The sequence below is a fragment of the Adiantum capillus-veneris genome, chromosome 26, assembly GCF_014529385.1.
Source record: "Adiantum capillus-veneris isolate H3 chromosome 26, ASM1452938v2, whole genome shotgun sequence".
NCBI classification, from domain to species: Eukaryota; Viridiplantae; Streptophyta; class Polypodiopsida; order Polypodiales; family Pteridaceae; genus Adiantum; species Adiantum capillus-veneris.
Window position 1 is genome coordinate 44,533,376 of NC_140956.1, and position 20,669 is coordinate 44,554,044.

Below are 20,669 nucleotides of genomic sequence, written 5' to 3' on the forward strand. Positions count from 1 at the left end.
AAGAAAGGAAAGGTCTGGTGCCCACAACATGGAAGGAAGGGGGGGGAGAGAGAGAGAGAGAGAGAGAGAGAGAGAGAGAGGCGTTTCAAGAAGAAGACAATTGCATTAATCGTATCGGCCAAAGTTTGCTAATAAAACCAATTGAAATCTTATTTACCTTCTAGTTTTCATAACCCTTTTGAGTGTCGAGCTACACAAATCCATATCCACAAAATAAACATCATTAGTTTGTTCACTACAAGCATGGGCACAAGTAGGCCATTCGCTACAAGCATAATAATTTATACACAAGGGCAAGCTCAGCACATGAGACTTCAGCCACATCAAATATTTCAGCTCAAAGAGTAAGCTGTACACCTCAGGCCACAAATAAATTTAGCACACCAAAAAAACATCGGTGTCCACAGCTATTTGGTACTTCCCTGTCAGCCTTGCACAACATTCAGCAGCACAATCGTTTTTCCCTGGATTTTATATTTTCCATGACATACTACATCACAACGGTAGCCCATAGCATTGCAATGCTTTGGCAATGCAACCTCATACAGCACCTTACAATCACCAACTCTACAATTGGGCTACATATTTGTTCTCAAATTGCAAATGTTTACACAAGCACAAACTATGAAATGCTGACATCCAAAAATAATGCATGAGCATAACCAAGAACAAGAAATGCTCACTTGCAAATATGACACAGATCAGCAAATATGAATCAAGCGTATAAATTTGCATTGCCCAGGCAATGCAGCAATTAATTTGACTTTGGGTATTTTCATAAAGCACGAAATAGCACTTGGTCTTGGTCTCACTCTCTTCAATCAGAAGACAAACAAGGCTGTGCTCCTAACCCCAGAGATGAAATGAATACTAGATGCACTCCAGTTGGCTAATATTAGACATTCTCCAAATGCATGGAAAGAGCCCCTCTGCTATAATTACAAAAATAAATCCCCTTCAAAACAGGGGGCACCAATGATCTGATGATCATAAATGCTCATACACAAGCATTATACACTTTAAGGTTCATTGTCAGCTCTACACAATGGTGTCCACCTGGTGCTCCAATATAAAACATAATGAATAAAAGAACAATCGCAATACTACTTAACTGAAATGAGCTTCAAAACTTGCGAAAGCTTGAAATGAGCCAGGACCTGATTTCCCCAAACAGAACTTATTGGACCTTTCAACAGAGGAATACAAAAGGCACTTGGCAGTCCATCATGAGAGCCTTAAATCGTACAAAGCCAGATCTATAGCTCTTGAGACAAATGACCTCGACGATGATGCAGCAATAGGCCCTAAATCACACACCGAAGACCAGATCCACTACTTTTGAAAAGATTGATTTCGACAGTGATGCGATTGGCCCTGCCGCATGTTGAGATCCTCCACTTGACTGCAGATAGTATGGCCGGGCCGATGCCTTCATGGGTGTGGCCACTGCACCCTTTGTTGGTGTCTTGGGAGGCAGCACGTTGAAGACAGTCCTTTGACTCCTTTCAGTAAGTGCCTGTCTCTGCAACGGATCCAAGAGCTTCACTCCAACAATTAAAGCTCCATTGAGTTGCATACCATTTTTGTACAAAGCTTTCTGCGCATCAAATTTACTCTGCATACCCAACAAGTTCAAATAGCTTAAAGTACGTGTTCAAACATAGCAAGTCAGACAGAAGAAAACACTACTTGCATAAATGGGTAGTAATCTCTGCATACGCAACAAACCTACATAAAAAGGCTTTACAACTTCAAACATAACCTAAAGGACAGAGTTAGGCTTTTTGATGTGCATGTCATACCGCGGTAGGTGGTGGTTCCAGCTCGGGTAGAATTAGAGCCTGGAAGCCAAATTGAGAACCAAGTTTAATGACTGCAGACCAGCCAGGGGGAACCCCACGGGAGGGGGGGGCCGGGGGGCGTGTTTCTTTCCCCTTGTCTTGATCCTAACATCCCAAAATCGAGCATAATCTTTTAGAGTGTCAGTGGGAACCATCCTTAGGTTGTCCCAATCTGCAAGAAATCATACTTCGGAGAAAGATGTAAGACAACTACGAGAAAATATATTCCTTGGAAGCTTGCCCTGTCCTCAGAGCATGTGGTTCCGTAGACAAATAAGTCCACTGCTGTAGAGCATCATCCTAGAGTACGACAGTCACAGAGACAGATCACAGACTTCTTTGGATCGAGGGAGCCAGGAGACCAACCACCAGCACAGACCCGCATTCATACCAGAGGCACCCTCATTGACAGGGCGACTGAGCTCGGGAGATCGAGACGACCACGACCGAGACACAGGAGCACACTCCATCAGCGAAGACTCCAACAGAGGATCAGAGGCATTCTAGCACGACACCCAGATTGTCATTGAGGGCCTATTCTACATTTTCACATTTCACATTTCACACTTCACATTTCACACTTCATTTTCAGTTTTCATTTTTATTTTCAGTACTTTTTGTACTTGTACTTCAGACATTGTATTAGACTGACCACTTTGTATCTGATGGTCTCATAGGTCATTTTGGCCTTTTGAAGACGTTAATATATCATTTCATTTGTGTGTGTGTGTGTGTGTGTGTGTGTGTGTGTGTGTGCACGCGCACGCAAAAGAAGTGGCTTTTGTATTACATAATCAAAGTTACAGGCCCGAACGCATTGCAGTTGCCCGTAGGCATACAAAATAATACGGATCTGATAGTGAAAAAAAAAACCTATAATCTTCAACAGCCACAAACCATAGGGGAAAAACCAGATGATACAAAGTTCTGAAAGATGGGTGGATACGACAAAGCTAGGAGCAAGGGAGTAAAGGAAGAAGGAAGTAGAGAGCTGTAGCAAAAGTAAGCCACCAAAACTTCGACAAGGAGGCCCAAAACTCCAACCAAGAATCTCAACTCTAGGTCTTCAAGGCCGCAAGCAACGGCGCATCCGAGTAAAATAAGCACCACCACCGCCAAAGACTTTGCATCAAAACTCTGGGAGAGAGATAGCCTCACAGCCATCCCCAGCAAGATATGATACCTGCATAAGCAAAAACATTGGAAGGAACAAGCGGAAGAAGAGGCTAAAGGTGCAACCATCCAACCCTCCATGACCACCACAAGCCCTAAACATCTAATCCAATTGAGTAAAAACAAGAGAATTAAACAGAAACAGGCAAAAACATGCAACAGGCAATCATCCACAGACACCCCACCCGCAAGCAGACAGGCAGACACGTGCAAAGAAACATGCAAGCATGCAAACAAAACACCAATCACAAACAAAGAAAAAATCACATGCATACCTAACAGGCAACAAGCAAAGAAGAAAGCGAACAAAAGAAAAAACCTGTGTGGAGAAAGAAGTAAGAAAGCAGAAAATGTCACAGGCCAGAGCACAACAGAAGAGGATGCGAGGGGAGGGTGGAAGAAGGGAAGGGGGAACACCCGGCAGAGCGCATCCACGTGCAAGCTGAAACGGGTGGAGCAAGACCAGCACGCGGGGATTGCCAGAAGAGGTGCAAGGACCCACAGGCTTGTGCACGTCGGAGGAGTTCACCGCCATAGAAAGAGCGTGAAGAGCAGGTTCGACGTGACAATTCTCTCTCTCTCTCTCTCTCTCTCTCTCTCTCTCTCTCTCTCCAAAATTCAAATCTCCCCCCCTCTCTCTCCCTCTCCTTCTACTCAAGAGGCTAGAGGTTACAGAAGGGCACTCATTTGCTCTAAGCATTCACAAGCTTCATCCTGTTAAGAGTTTTGGCATCTCAAGTGAACTGCCCAATGTGGTCCCATTATTTATTTTAGCTTTTAGGTATTTATTTTACTTCTTTGTCAAAGACTGGGTAGGGCAATTTACTAAGGTTGCTATATAAGCAACCCCTTGCCTCCATTCCATTGTATACACACTCACTGACGAGTACTTTGTTAGTTGCTTTGGTTCTCACGAAGTTGCCTGAGGCTTATCAAATGGTGGCTAGAACACTTCGCCTACAAATCACGAAGGAAAAGTTGGAATTTGATAATCTCAACTCTTTTCTCTCTCATTGAGGAGGAAGCCGTGTTGATAACTCAAGGCAAAATTCAAATTTCTGAGACAGGTGGGGAAGCACTTGTTGCTTCAATTTCCAGAAAAAGGACCAAGAACCGTTGTTACAATTGTGGAAAGCATGGTCATTTGGCTAAGGATTGTAGATCCAAAAGCAAAGACAGAGGTTCTACAAAGGACAAAGGTAAAAGCAAGCATCAGGAGGAAAGCAGTGATAGTGACTCAAGAACGACAGCAAAGAGGTTTTTGGTATGATGGTGACTACACTGGCACGGACTCCCGCCTTCTAGTCACATGCAGATTGATGCCACCATCGGCTTCAACCAAAGAAAGGCTTGTGAGTGACAGAGAGGGACAAAAATAGCTCCGTATAATTAATTTGAACCCTTGTGTTGGAGTTCAAATTATCGGTGTTTGAACCCGTAGCCTACGAAGTTCAAAGCACATGCATCTAGCACAAAACCAATCAGACATATCTAAAACGCTAAGGATGAGTACACCAATTCATTGTTATTGGTTGGATCATGGACAAGATGTGTTCCACAATTCATTATCTTGGAGTAATATATTTTGAACGTGATGTCTTCTGTCACAAAGTGATGACGTGGCTACAGAGAGCAGAAAAAAGCAGACCTAGCGACGCAATTTGATGCTTTATTGGCTACGCAATTTTTAAGCTGGTGAGAGAGAACTGACTGCTTTTATTTTACACACTCAAGAGAGAGTTTGTGTGAGATAGAGAGAGAAGACTTTGCTTTTGAACTGGAAGCTTTTGGGGCTCTGCTTTTGGGCATCCCTTGTAATCTTTAAATAAGCAGTTTAGGGCTCACTCTACACAACATCTCGACGCAGAGTCTGAGAGTGAAACCCTAACCGCTCTCTTGTACTTTGACATTGATTTAATACATAAAGAAATACCGAAAGGGGCGCCAGTCTTTGGGGCCAATATCTCTAGGCACGGAACTCCGCCGAGCCAGTGCAAATCTATTGTGATCTGTGAATTGTTTTTGAAGTGGTTATTTGGTGTTGTGGTGATTGATTCTTGACTTGGAGTGTCCAAGTCTCTTACAGTGGTATCAGAGCACGGACGATTTCTCTTCTACGGGAAATCTGATCCCCAATTTTTTTTCCGCAGCACCTATGGCTTCACGCAAGGATAAGTCGACTCCCTCTGCATCTGGAGATGCGGGCAAGGATCACAACGAAGATTCCGGTAGAGAGTATGGCCCGCCTCGGGCTACTCAAGTGGAGCGACGAGAGATGGAGCATCATCAATTAATCGACGATGCAACAAAGATGATGCTCAATTTTGAGCAGGACCCAAAATTTGCAAAATTATGAGCGAGACTTCTTTTCAAGAAGTGCACGAGCAGTGGCAGAAAACCACTACACCCTCGAAACCCGCTCTCAAGAAACCTTCTGCTCACAAGAAATATTCAGAGAAGGAATTAGAAGAGGTGGGTGATGCACGGATTGCTCAACTTTTTGACGCGCAAAAGAAAGCCAAAAAGCACGGCAAAAAGCAGAAGAAAGGCACTGACTTCCTGGGTTATTTGGGTAGTCAATCGATATTGACAAAGCAAAGAAACAGAAGAAGCGTGTTCACTTTGAAGGAGTACCCTGCTCTTCTTCTTCTTACAGTTCTTCTAGCTCTTCAGATTAGAGCAAAGAAGACAGAAAAGGCAAAATGCGAAGCAAGAAACAACGCTTCGGAAAGGGCAAGAAAAAGGCAAAGAAGTCTAAATCTCGCCCACTGACTGACAGTTCTATTGAGGACTCGTCTACAGACAGTTCAGACTCCGATGACGGAAACTTTTATGCGAACAAGAAGAATTTTTATAAAGCCAACCGGTATAGACTTTCTGGAAGATAAAAGCAACAAAGTCCAAGAGTTTAAGGAAGGTGGACACTCCATCAAATTTAATACTTTTTCAGGATACTCAGATGCTTCGAAGGCTTTGTCTTTTATACAGCAGTTTGACATCGCTTTCGCGGAAGGACGCTACTCAGAGCACTCCAAGATTCGGAGAGCTGCCTCTTACTTTACGGGGAATACTCGCACTTGATGGTCCGTGCTTCTTTTAAACAAGACTGCGCCAATTAAATGGCTGAAATTTAAGAAGCTTTTTATTTCTTCTTGGTTGATGCAAGAGTGTGAACACGATATACGAGCTGCTTGGAACCATCTTCGGATGACCAAGAAAGATACAATAAATGCTTACTGTGAGAGATTCTGGAGCTCTTTTCTACCCGCCTCTTCATTCAAGAAGATCTCGTTCAGAGAACAGATTGAGCGGTTCACCTTGGTTCTACCTACAGAGATCCGAGATCACTGCTTGGAACAAAAGTCAGCTTCTATTCAGGAGTTGATGAGTCATGCGAAGCGGGGCTTTGTCATTGACTCTGGCAGTCTGATCTACCCCACAGATGAGGCCATGACACAACGAGCCGAACAGACTTGTGGGAATGAAAGTAGAAAGAAAAAGAGCAACCCAAAGAAAAAGGATGCACGACCCAAGCTTACTCCAGGAGCGAGCTCGATTCATCAAGGAGGGGAAGTGTTTTGGATGCGGAGAACATGGACATATCTCCGCGAAGTGCCCTAAAAAGGCACAGAAAGAACAGAATGATAAGGACAACGATAGGCCTGAGAGTTCGAGAGCAGCCAAGGAACGTGGACGAAAAGGCAAGATGAAAACAAGATTGGTTCCAGATTGTGTGGGTACTGATCCCAACACTATGGATGAGAGTACAGAACTTTGTCGAGCTTGGGGCAAAGTGAAAGATCAAGAGGCCCTGATCTTCTTTGATGGAGGAGCCAAGGCCAACTTCATTTCACTGGAATTGGCAGCACGGCTCGAGATCACTCCCGATCGGATGGGACCACTTGCGAAGGCAGTTCTAGCAGCACCCGACAGGGACGTAGCCATTACACCTGTCATTGGCAAACTTCGGTTGCATTGTCAGGGGTATTTGGGACATGAGGACTTCTTCATAATGCCTTTGGAGGGTTGTGATGTTCTCTTAGGGATTCCCTGGTACCACAAGAACAACGCCGTGGTCGATTATCGGGCCAAGACAGCGACTTTGACTACAGAGAAGGGCAGAACCATTATACTTGATATTAAACTGAAGGGCGAGTCTGTCCCTATTGTATCAGCTTCGGCCATTTCAACATTAATGAAATCCAATCTGTTTGTTTACTCGATCTTTATGAAAGAATTGAGCAATAAGGATAGGACAAATATGTCTAAACTTGATAAAGAACGCCAAGATTTTCTCCACTCACGCCCATTGCTTCTCAAAAGGCCTACCAGGCGAGTATTATCACCTGCTCGTCCTGAAGATCATACCATTGATCTGATACCTGGAAGCACACCAACGAACCGGCCACCTTACCGTGTGAGCCGAGCGCAGAATGAAGAGATTATGAACCAAGTGAAAGACCTCTTGGAAAAGGGTCTTGTCCAGCCTAGTACTTCACCGTATTGCTCTCCAATGTTGTTGGTTTTGAAGAAAGACAGATCTTGGAGAATGTGCATTGATTATAGAGCTCTCAACAAAATCACCATCAAGAACAGATTTCCAATTCCTAGGATCGATGATATACTCGACAGGTTTCAAGGATCCTCGTGCTTTAGCAGGATGGACCTGAAGAGTGGATATCATCAGATCCGAATCGCGCGTAAGACGTCTACAAGACAGCCTTTCGGACTACTTTTGGGTTATTTGAGTTTTTGGTGATGCCTTTTGGCTTAACCAATGCTCCTGCGACATTTAACCGGATGATGGACAGGATTTTTCGAGAGTACAAGCTATTTGTTGGCACTTTCTTTGACGACATCATTGTTTTTCTCCAAGAATGAGGCAGAATACAAAGATCATCTGCTTCAGGTCTTTCAGACATTACGACATCACAAGTTAGTGATTAATGCAAAAAAAAGTGAATTTTTCCTACTAGAGATATACTTTTTGGGACACGTTGTCTCAGCAACATGAGTGCAAATGGATCCGGCCAAGATAGAAACTATACATGATTGGCCCAATTTGAAAAATGTCCATGAAGTTAGAAGCTTCTTGGGACTATGTTCGTACTACGGACGGTTCATTCGAAAGTTTGCAGAGGTTGCTTCCCCTTTGCATATCTTGGAAAGGAGTCCCTTTCTCGTGGGGACCCACAGAGGTGACTGCCTTTCAGACATTGAAAGAGAAATTGACTACAGGACCAGTTTTGACTTTGCCAAACTTGCAGAAGTCATTTGAAGTATATTGTGATGCTTGTGGCCATAGTCTGGGTGCGGTCTTAATGCAAAAAGGCCATGTCATTGCTTACGAGAGCCGATTGTTCTCAAGGCCAAAGATTACAACACAGATTTATGAGAAAGAGCTTTTGGCGGTTATCCATGCTCTTGCTCAGTGGCGGCATTACCTACTCGGAGCGGATTTTACTGTCTTTACAGACCATCAGAGTTTGCGCTACTTCTTGTCACAAAAGCAGCTTTCGGAAAAGCACATGCGGTGGACGAACATCTTGTCACAATTTCACTTCCAGATTGTCCATGGTGCAGGGACAGAAGAATGTAGTGGCAGATGCTTTGTCTCGGAAGCCGTTGGTTCTGGCTATTTTCGTGATACATCAAAGGAGCTTCGAGGATATGGTCGACAATTATGCCACAGATACAGATTTTGCAGATATTTTCACATTGATACGGGATGGGGAGACAGTAGCAAGATACTCTATTCGAGAAGGCTACTTGATGAGAAAAACCATGTTGTGCGTTACACAGCCGTTGAGGGAAAAGGTTATGACTGAATGCCATTGTCCACCTTTTGCGGGTCACCGGGGCATTGCTACCACCATGAAAGGTGGTAGAGAGATTTCTTTTGGCCAAGACTCAAAAAGGATGTGGAAGAGTTTGTGCACAGTTGCTTAGTGTGCCAGAAGGTCAAGTTTGGCAAGCATAAGGCACAAGGATTGTTACAGCCTTTACCCATACCCACCCGCCCCTGGGAAAGTATTGCAATGGATTTCATTTTTGATCTCCCGAGAACACAGAGTGGTCACGATGGTATCTGGACTGTTATTGACAGATTTAGCAAAAAGGCTCATTTCATTACAGTGAAGAAAACAATCAAGCCAGATCACTTAACGAGACTGTTTGTGGCCCAGATCTTCAAATTACATGGCATACCTGAGACGATTGTCTCTGACAGAGATCCCAGATTTACGAGTTTGTTTTGGAAGGCAATTTGGGAGAGCATTGACACGCGGTTGCAGTTCTCCTCATCCTTCCACCCGCAAACTGATGGGCAATCTGAGATTGCAATTCAGTGGTTCTAGATTTATTGAAGTCTTATATCTCAGATAAGAAGACTCAATGGGAAAAGTACCTACCTTTGGTGGAATTTGCCTACAATAACACGATACACTCTTCGACGGGGAAGGCGCCATTTGAGATTGTTGAAGGTGCTGCGAAGGTTCCACCCTTCCTAAGCACGAAAGATAAGATTTTTGAAGCGGATGAATATACGCGAGACTTAGATACGACTTTTGCCAAGGTTCGCGAGACTTTGCAGAAGTCTCAAGAACGACAAAAAAAGGTAGTGGATCGCCATCGTCGCGACTTGAAATTGAAGGAGGATGATTGGGTGCTCTTACGTTTTGAGAAGGCACGCCTGAGAAAGAAAAAGGGAAAGGAGAGGCTTTTTCCAAAGCTTAGTATGCGATACTACCGACCTTTCCAGATCCATGAAAAGATAAATGATGTCTTCTTCCAATTGAAACTGCCAGATACTTGGAGGATTCACAATGCATTTCATGTGAGTCTCTTGAAACCTTTAAAGGATGATGTGCTTGATGATGGGGAGCCTAATGAGCAACCCGAAGTGCAAGAAAACGAGGAGATTTTGGCACATAAGGATACGAAGAATAAAGGTAAAGTCCGAAGGCGGTTCTTGGTTAAGTTCAAGAACTATCATGCATTGGATGCGAAGTGGATGGAGGAGGAGGACCTGGCAGATACTCCTCAGATTGTGAAACTTTACCTCGATGCTTTTGGTTTAGCATAGTCTACTCCAAATGGAACCCAGAATTCAGCTTGGCCAGAGATCTGGTGCAGTGGGATACACAAGAGGGGAGTCACTCCGCTCCTTTGTCAACAGATGCCTTGATTTAGATACTAGAGTCGCTGATGTCTCTTTGAGCTTCAAGGATACTGAAAGCTAACAGTATTCTACTGTATGACTTTATGAAATGGAATTCCTGATTATGATACTGATTTATTCTTGACTTCTTTCAAAAGTGCAGGAACTGATAGACGAAATGACTGCAACATTTTGGTCTGATTGATCTCGAATAGACATGGTTGCAATAGGGGTTAGTCAATCGGACATTCGATGTGGTCCCGATTGGATCTAGATGCGATTGCTAGCTACATTGCCGATAAATCATGGTCTAAGATCCGAATGAATGTTGAATGTCATGATGTCCTGTGATGTCGAGTGATTTCCTATGATGTCTTGTGATGTGATTGTCAATTGGTACATGTGCTAGATGTGTGTTCCTAGTACGTAGGTACTAACAATCACTGTCTGCTAAGACGGTTTATGGCTTCTGTCGGTTTTGCAGGCATAATCGAGGGCGATTACAATGCTTTCAAGAGGGGATATGTCACAAAGTGATGACGTGGTTACCGAGAGCAAAAACTGTCAGAAACCCTAATTCCTACAAACCCTAATTTTTGCCAAAAACCCTAATTTCTGGAAACCCTAACCCTAACTGCTGGGTGAAACCCTAAATGTGGTGGAAACCCTAATCTAGCAACTGAAATGCCACGTGGCAAGCACTACGGATTTCCAGATTTTTCGGGCTGAAAAAAAAAAGCAGACCTAGCGACGCAATTTGATGCTTTATTGGCTACGCAATTTTTAAGCTGGTGAGAGAGAACTGATTGCTTTTATTTTACACACTCAAGAGAGAGTTTGTGTGAGATAGAGAGAGAAGACTTCGCTTTTGAACTGGAAACTTTTGGGGTTCTGCTTTTGGGCATCCCTTGTAATCTTTAAAGAAGCGGTTTAGGGCTCACTCTGCAGAGCATCTAGACACAAAGTCTGAGAGTGAGACCCTAACTGCTCTCTTGTACTTTGAAATTGATTTAATACATAAAGAAATACCGAAAGGGGCGCCAGTCTTTGGGGCCAATATCTCTAGGCATGGAACTCCGTCGAGCCAATGAAAATCTATTGTGATCTGTGAATTGTTTTGAAGTGGTTATTTGGTGCTGTGGTGATTGACTTGGAGTGTCCAAGTCTGTTACATCTTCACAATTCACGAATGGGGATTCTTGGACGTAGTGCGGTCTACTATTCAATTTTCTAAAAGGCAACGGATGCTCAAGATGGCATTCTTCTAAGGAACAAAGTTGAGGGTAGCAAATCCCCGCAGCAATCGAAGGCCTTCTACTGGGGTGTCCATGGTAGCTTCTTCATCGACTTGGTCTCACTATTGATGTCCACTATGAGCTGCAAAGAGGGTGTTAAGAGTTTTGGCATCTCAAGTGAACTGCCCAATGTGGTTCCATTTTGGCTTTTAGGTATTTATTTTACTTATTTGTCAAAGTTTGGGTAGGGCAATTTACTAAGGTTGCTATATAAGCAATCCCTTGCCTCCATTGTATACACACTCAATTATTCCTGAAAAGAAACTGCAACTACATTTCCTCGAAGCTTACTCTGAACCCACCTTCATTCAAGGGCTTGTCTCATCTCTTGTACACAATTCTAACTAAGTTAGGAATGGAATAGCCAGATACTATCCTAGAGTATGGGAACACCGCCCAATGCCTACACCTAGCAAAAACTAGTTGTGTTTATGTACAATCAGAGGGTATGTAGCTACTCTAGAGTGCCTAGACATGCACGTCATGCATATAGGCTCACAAAGGTGCCAGAATACTACCGAAGTTGTCCTAAACCCTAGAAGTAAGAATTAGCTTGTCCACATGCACATAGGGTAAGATGTGCACGTGACAAGACCCCCATAAACCCGCCCTAAAATCTCAACATAGTTGCGAAACATTTCAAACCTACAATGTTTTACCCTCAAAACATGGTGATTCACACTTGGCTAAGGTCTCACAAGAAAATGTCTGACCGAAACGCCAAATTTGTGTATGTATAGAGTTATGTATACACATAATAGGTGTTCACAATGCAGTGAATATGTGCAAGCACTTTTGCCCCGTCTTAAGAAAGGTGTATGATAGTCATCTATCAATGTTAATTCCAATTTAGCAAAACTCTCTTGTCACACATGACAAGAGAGAGATGAGTGTAAAGAAGAAGAAGATGATGATGAGAGACGAGAAAGTATTGTCCCCCTTTTTGTTCACCCTCTATATGACAAGTATATACAATTAATGCATGTAATGCATGCATGAAAGAGAGAGGAAGAAAAAACCAATGATGGCTGACATGTGCTATGTTAACCTTAAAATAGCATATACATAATAAATAATTAATTTTTTGGGAGCCAATTCTCTAAAGAGGAAAAAAAAATTAGGCGATTCACTACTAGACGTGTCATTGCAAGGTGAAATGTTTCGGCAATTTCACCTGTTTTATATTTCAACTGTTGTTCTAGATGTAAAAACGCAAGAGAAGTTTCTTTGTAATAGCAAGTCCATGTTGTTGGCTGAAAAATCAGCCCCTCCTCGACCTCCAAAGCATACTTTAGGCATCAACACACCTATGCTATGATGTGCATCTGACACAAACCCTACAGCTATCTACCTTTATCAAAGCTCACCACCAAAAATTACCATCCTTGGTCCCTCTTCGCCGAGCTCATATGGGGGAGTGTCAATATACAACCTATCATCTCAATGACAATTTGTTCCATTGTCTTAATACTCATCTTGGAGAGTGCCAATGCGTAACCCATCTCCCAATGTCTAGCCCATCATCTAGCAACCACGAATAATCTCCATAATTTTACCAATCCCATATGACTTCACCATCAAAGGTTTGACCATGCATGGAATATTTTCATCAACGGTTGCACGAATTCTCTCTACTCAAAGCGCCCCTAGTCAATTATAGGACATAAGATAGTCAAGTTGGCCAAGTTACAAAAGTTAGATTCGCTTGCTATCTCAAAGATCGACAACAATGTGGATAAGGTACTCGCATCACACGTCGATTGGGTTATGTACTAACCGATTGACCCTTTTCAATAAAATTACCAAATGGACAAGATCTTGGCAAGATTTTCTTTTGTACATATCTATAATCTCTCTTCATCATCATGTAACCACACTGGCAACTTGCAAGCCATCCTCAAGGACATGCAAAGCTTGACTCTTTTTTCCTAATCCTTACAACTTCAAGGAATAGTCACAAGAAATGGTTTATGTGTTTCATTGTTCACTTGTTTTGAAGTGTTCTGTTTTATTTCTATTCAAGGATGCCAAGAAGAAACAAATAGATGTTGGGGAGTTGTAGAGTATATCATCCATGAATAATACATGGTGTATGTGCAATGAACGAAGATATGACACACCATGAGTCCAAGAGTCCTTGTTACCATAAAATGTGTTTATGTTGGAAAATTTCCTCAGAGAGAGAGAAAAAGAAGAAGAAGAGTTTTTTACGTCGTAGGAAACTATTCCAAGAGACCTTAAAGATCTGGCCAACGAGGAGAGAGAGAGAGAGAGAGAGAGAGAGAGAGAGAGAGAGAGAGAGTTCTCATGAGTCTTTGACAATTTTGTGCTGTAGCTCACATGTGAAGAGAAAAGGAACCACGCCGCCGCTTGCTTCTTCTAGAAACTAGTTGGCATTCATACACAGAACGCACAACTTTTTAATAAAATATTGTACACTTGCTTTGCTACATTGTCTCATCTCATTCTTCATTAAAAACATTTTAGCTGGTTCGAGTTTCGTTTCATTTCAAGGGGACTAAACAGGTTTTCATGTGACTAAGATTCAAAAACACAAGCTCCACTACATCAAGAGGGGAGCTAGTGACCAGATTGACAGCTATAATCCACTGACTAATAACAATTACAACAAAAAGGCGCACTCTTTTACTTATTGTAGTCCGGCCAAAAAAAATCCAACTCACATAGCAAAATATTTCCACCAGATTTTATCAAATCTAATCACAAAAACCTCTAGCCTCCAAAAGTTAAGACTAAACCATCCTCATTTCGGTTCAGTGTAAAGTTTTTACCTTATGAAATCAGTAGAACAGGTAAATTTGTAACATCAGGACACACACAACGCAAAAGGTCTGGCGAAAGAACTTTTAAACTCAAAGAGCCATAGACTACAAGTAGCACCCCTTAAGCCTACACAAATGCTCAAACACGCATCTCTAGGCCACAAAGTCTCCTTTTGGCTAAAAAACATACAATGTATTTCAATTCTAATTATACAACCGCGGATTAGTACACCACTCACCGCTTCAATTTTATTAAAAAGCGATTACCTGAAACTGCAGGTGGATCCAATTTGCCCCTCCTGGACCAGGTACATGCCTAACAATAGGACCACACTTTTCAAACTCTCGCATCACAATGTTTGTATCCTCTGCTCCAAATCTAACAAAGGAAAAGTTGAAATAGAACTTAGCATAAATGTGTTCTGGATGCTAACCCATTAAAAATAGGTGTCTAGATTTCAACATTAAAAACCAATTTCAACATTCGTACCCAAAAATTGTTACCCAATCATCGCCAACGTCACCATTTTCAGCTGCATTCCCACTAAACTGAAAACTTGTGTCAGGTCTTACTATCTCTCTTGACACTGGTAGCGTGAGAAACCCACCTGACTGGGTGTTATGTTGAACAACACCTGAGACAGGACTACCACCCTTCTCAGAATCCTTCATCCCAAGAACACCATTGGAGTTTTGCCCTTCCTTTACAGGAGACCACCAATTCGGACTGCTAGGGCTCCTGTAGTGACCAAAGCTCTGAAATGGTGGTAAGCCAAATAAGTGACTAGTGCCCAAATCCCCATTAGGTGTTGCAGTGATAGCATTCCGGCTCCCAAGATTCAAAACAGGAGACTTTGCAGGTGATAGCCTGACCTCTTCTAGCCTTGAATCGAACGACCTCGATGGTGATTCACCAAAAACACCATCAGGAGAGCGCTCAATACGATCTTCCAACGAGAGAATCGGAGGAGGAGGGTGCTCTGACCCGCCTAGATTATCTCTCCATAATGCTGCTGCCGCAGACCTTCCTCCTGTTCCCAAATCTCCTCTGAATGAAGAAGACCTAGTTGCAGGAGATGCTGAAAGGTCGCGGAAAAACAAGGAAGTTGGTCGAGATACTCTGGCTGCACTGCGATTCTGTGAGCCTGCACTCATTTCTGCCGTTTGAAGAGTGTCTGATGGAAAAACATTAACATCCACATGTTACATACAACAGTCTTTTTAAAAGCTTCCACAAAATGTTGTGGGTAAATCATAAGCCACTCAAGTAAAGCAGCATACCATCAATTTGACAAAAGCAAAATGGCACCAAATGAATGAGGTGAAAGAGAAAGGCATGTCTGAATGGTAAGAAGACATATGCTACACATACATGCTTACGGATCTAAACCAGGTGCTCCAGCAACCAGCCTATTCGTACACAATCATAGTATGGCATGTGCCAGTGGCTGACAAACTAATTGGTAAAGATGGTGAAACGAATTAGAGAACATAGTCCAACAGTTAGTGGCAGTCATAAATACTTGATCATAGAACACAGATTTCCATTGAAATAAAAAGAGATACAGCCATGTACAGTGTACCCTCTTGATGAAGGAGATGTAGCCACCTGGCAGATTAAAAAATAATACAAGGATCTTTTTGTGAAAAAGAAACAAAAACAGGTAAAACCCTGGCCATGCCATAAACCCACTAAAAGATTTTCATTGGAATTAAAAGAGATACAAACATGGCAATGCCACAACTTTGTGGCACCCACTAAGCTGGAAACACAGACTGGTCAAGCGTCGGCTTAACATTGTACAGAAATTGCCAGAGCCCATAACAAGCAATGTCCTGCTGCAGGCATGCCGCTGAAGCCTGTTTTCGAAGAGCTTCGATAGATGAGCACGCTTTTGAGAAAAATATGGCCCTTTTCATACAAAAGTACATCGAACGTTTAATTTGCTGCGCGTCAGAAATTATGGAGACAACCAGATACGCGCAAGGGTACTTTCAACTCTCAGCATAAACGGTCCCCCGAGCAGCTTTCGCGGACCTGTCTCGTAAAAATTCTCACAGAGAGAGAGAGAGAGAGAGAGAGAGAGAGTACCTGCAGAGGTAGCAGACTAGGGATTCGCGGAAGGCGCTGTTCAGTGTCTACCAGCTCCAGACCCTCCTCGATCGGCTTTGAAGCGGGAATGAAGCTATGAAACCCTCTGGCGCTTTTCAATTGGAGACCGGGGAAATGAATGAGTAACCTAAAGGGGAAGACGCGATTCGTGGAGCCGTCTAGGCTCCCAAGAGGAGCTATTACAATTGGGGTTTCGGTAACCTCCTCTTGGGGTCATTTGGAGCTTTTGTGACACTAAAGGCTTGTCATGGGAGCCAAGGTGGGAGGTGAAAACAAGAGAGACACCTCACTTCGAGTCATGGATCACTTGTCATTCCTCAAAGACCGTGCCTTAACGTCCACACAAGAGGCTTTTCTCGACCGCACCGTGTAATGTTTTCATACATTATTGTAAATTTGCATGTTGTCTACAAAATTCTACTTTTTGACATAAAGAAGATCATTGCGCTTTTTCATCTTTGCGTTTTGAGTACAAAGCCCTTGATCCTAAGGCCACCCCGTGCTCTTTAGTGCTAAGAGGTGTATATTCACAATAATAACTTCTCATTTCAACAAAAAATATCCCTAATTCCTCCACTACATAGGACTTCCAACTTAATAGGACTTTTGTTCCTCTCCATTACCATATCTCTCACCTAGACATCACCTTCATCTTACAATGCCTTTCTCCTCCTCCTCCATGTTATATTCAAAGCAAGCATGGGGATATACAAAAAGGAGGATTTCCAAAGCTCTTACCACATTGTTCTTTTGCGACATAATTGGAAAAGAACAATAAAGTTTACAACACAATTACAAAACATCATTGGCCCTCCTTATGAATCATGTTCTGTAACATTTAATGGCCTAGTAACTTGTGTGTAGCGGAGAATAGCATGAACATAGTGAGCATTTCATTAGAATAGATTCCTAATGAGAATAACAAGAGTGCTTGGGTGGAGAGAGAGCAACAAAAAGCATAACACCTAGTTAGATAGCATTAACAATACTTCAAAAGAGAGAGAAATTAAGCAATTGACAACAGTTGAGGACCGGATTTGCATGGAGCCGGTCCCCCCTCCAAAAGGCTTTGTATTATGGTTTCTCCCATCAAGAGAGACATTTTACAATACAATCCTTTGTGTTCCTTTAATACTAGGTAGTGCAATGAAGATGGAGACTTCATGCACTAAGCAAAACACTTATCAAACACAACATCAATTCCCTCACGGTCTCAGACCCAAGACCTCGCACACCTTCGAAGATGGTGAGAGCTAGCGGGGTATGAGAGTAGATTGAGAGGAAGAAGGAGTATTCTTACGAGAAAGATGTACATCTCCTCACATAATCACTCATATTAGCATAGCTTAGCTTAGTAATTAGCATGGTAGAGGAGATGAGCATGCATTGAAGCTTGGATCTTGGTTGAATTTGCATCAAAAAGCCAAGAGTTGTTGGTGTAGCCCTCCCTTCTCACAAGCTTGGAGTAGGTGGTAAGCTTTCCATTAAAGCTTGAGAAGGAGAGAGAGTCTTCTTTGCTTCACACATGAGATTGTGTGAGTGTTTGTGTGATAATGCCTTGCAAAAATCAGCCCCCTCTCTCTCTCTTGGTCGACCCCCCTTGCTAATTACTCATGCTACAACCCTATTGGACATCCCCAGGCCTAGCCAATGGAAATTAAGCAGCATAAGTGATAGCCTTCTGACATGTTTCCCCCTTTTCCCTTTTGTGAGAGCTTTAGGTAATTAATGAATGCAACTAAACTCTCATTGGATCCCTTTGCTTCCTGGCCAATAGGAATCAAGCAAGCCATTCGGCTGCTGAATGCTCATTGGTCCCCTTGGGAGACTGTCCAATAGTCTTCTAGAGAGCTTAATTTTTATTGGTGCTTTTATTAAGTGTTTTTAAATTAATTAAACTAGATTTACTCTAGCTTAATTATCATTGGTCCACCTCCAAGGCCATCCAATAGGAATTGAGTACACCTTGTGGGCATCTGGGCTAGGGAGCTAACATGTGTCCCTCATTCCCTTTGTGTAAAGGGAGCTTTGTGTGTGTGTGTGAGTGAGTTTCTCTCTCATCTCCTACTTCTATGGCTCGCCCCCTCCTATGTAGGGATAGTTGAAGACTTTTGGGACACACACACATCCAATTTCCCTAGGCTTTTGATCTTTGGACACAACCTTTGAATTTTGGAACCTTAGCATTTTGGAAGTCTTAATGGGCTGAACCTTAGGGTCTTTTAAGCCCATTGGTGCACATTGCTCTTTTGCAGATGGCCCCCCTTTTGGATCCCTATTTTCCCTCCTTTGGATCCCTACTATGGCCCCAGTCGGCTAGCTTAACAGTATGCTAGCTTAACCAATATTCTAGCTTTTTCTCCCCTGGCACTTCCTCATATTAAATGATCAGTTTAACATGAGAAAATCATTTAGGAGAATTAGAGATTGATTATTATGACATTACCTCTCTCTTGAAATCATAGTCATCCTCGACTATGGGGTAGAGAAGATAAAGCATATTCATTAGTGCTTTTTCCTAGCGGATAGAGGATCCCTATGTTACCCTACGACATCGTTCCAGAATGGATGACTAGTCCATTTGGCGCTTGAGAGCCTAAGCTGCGCGAGCATGTCTGCACATTAGTCCTATCAATCTTCCATAGTAGAGTGACAAGCTCTATTTGGTGTTTGGGAGATGTCGTCTCCGCAGACTTGATCTAAGCATGCATACTACTTCATTTTTGTGCACAATAAAGAAAAAGAGAGTCTTATAAGACAAAAACTTTGTTCATTTTTAACATTTGTACATTTGCTTACTCTAGGGAAGCATTGTAAGCATTGACAAGGTTCAGGTTATCCTTTAATTGTATGCCTTGCATCCATCTAGCATCTTCAAAAGGATTATTCTTAAACTTAATAAGATATCGTCGGATAGTCTTACCGCCTCTTAGTACCTTGTCTTCATGTCGGAGAATGGACTCGGGCTGCAGCACCTCTTCTCGGTCCTCGATCTTTGGTGGGTCTTCAACAGTAGGTTCATGAGGTGGCTCTCCTTTGTAAGGCTTTAATAGGCTCACATGAAAAGCATTGTGTATGAGCCAATGACTGAGCAACTTGAGTTGATAGACATCTCATTGATTGGCCTAAGAATCTGGAAGGAACCATAGTACCTTTTTGCTAACTTAGCATAGTACTTTTGGTGTCCCGTAGGATTCTTGCATGTCGTGTGCCTTAATGGAGCCTTGGGAAATTTTAATAAGACCCAATCCCTATTTTCCCTCCTTTGGATCCCTTCTGTGGCCGGCGGTCTCCTAGCTTAACCAATATTCTAGCTTTTTCTCCCCTGGCACTTCCCCGTATTAAATGATCAGTTTAACATGAGAAAATTATTTAGGATAATTAGATATTGATTATCATGACACGTTCTCCAATGCCATGCTACATTCAGAATGTACATGTGAGAGAGGAAAAGGACGGCTTTCAATCATCCCATTGTTCTCTTGAGAAAGAGAGAGGAACTAATTAAATAGCAAGCATCATCATTTTATAAGGAGGAGAGAGAGAGAGAGAGAGAGAGAGAGAGAACAGATCTATTCTTGTGTAAGTAGGCTAAGAAGAAAGCACATTGCTTAGATCATAGACCAAACATGCATGCCATTGGGAAGGAAAAAAGAGCATAGACCTTCTTTGCCAAGTAGGTGGCTATGTGTCCATATCACCCTTTTCATGTGAATATACACCCCTTATGACCAAGAGGCTGCATTGAAAAACGGGATGCTTTCAAAGATAGTAGGAACTGTGTACGACAATATTGAAGCCATTAGTTTCGTGATGTGTGCTACATAGCACACCATTGTCGAAAGTACTATTATTTGCCACGAGGTGGATTTCATTTTGGACAAAATTCACAATCCATCAAACAATCAAAGTTTGAGTATCTTTGTTTCCCCTATATCCTTGCACTCCTCAACATCCTTCTTATCCACAACAGTGCTTGCACAATGATGCACATTACTCGCGACAATGGAAAGGTCTTCATTACCACGAGGTTTTCACTGCTGTAAACAATATTGATAACTTGGATAATAGGCTCAACTTGATCCATCTATGATCAATAGTACCCCTTCCAAATCCTTTATGCAGATGGAAAAATCCATAGTGCCTTCACAACATGATCCAATTGACATTATAGCAACATCCCCACTAACGTCAAATTTTAGGCCTAATCCAAATCCTTTAAACAAGAACGTCAACCATTTCATGAAAATTGGTGTTTGCAGTTACACTTGTAGTAGGTATGCTCAAGTGTCAATGGTCACGTCC

General features: G+C 42.5%; 1 protein-coding gene across 1 annotated transcript; it reads right to left on the reverse strand.

The window, feature by feature from the left end:
- Positions 1-1,161: 1,161 nt before the first annotated feature.
- LOC147423355 (mitotic phosphoprotein N' end (MPPN) family protein) lies at positions 1,162-16,543 on the reverse strand. The gene is made up of 4 exons (XM_086501019.1): positions 16,344-16,543; positions 14,742-15,426; positions 14,519-14,630; positions 1,162-1,615 (listed from the first exon to the last, which is right to left on the reverse strand). The coding sequence occupies exons 2-4, from the start codon at positions 15,404-15,406 to the stop codon at positions 1,310-1,312; spliced, it is 1,083 nt and encodes a 360-aa protein (XP_086357145.1). The 5' UTR covers positions 15,407-15,426; positions 16,344-16,543; the 3' UTR covers positions 1,162-1,309.
- Between the last annotated feature and the right edge of the window lie 4,126 nt (positions 16,544-20,669).

Bases quoted from the DNA above. Each gene is read 5' to 3' on its own strand.
- LOC147423355 (XM_086501019.1), bottom strand. From the start codon at position 15,406: ATGAGTGCAGGCTCACAGAATCGCAGTGCAGCCAGAGTATCTCGACCA. The intron at 14,631-14,741 runs GTACGAATGTTG...TTCCTTTGTTAG, and splicing joins GATTGGGTAACAATTTTTGG to ATTTGGAGCAGAGGATACAA. The intron at 1,616-14,518 runs GTAATCGCTTTT...TTGGGTATGCAG, and splicing joins GGATCCACCTGCAGTTTCAG to AGTAAATTTGATGCGCAGAA.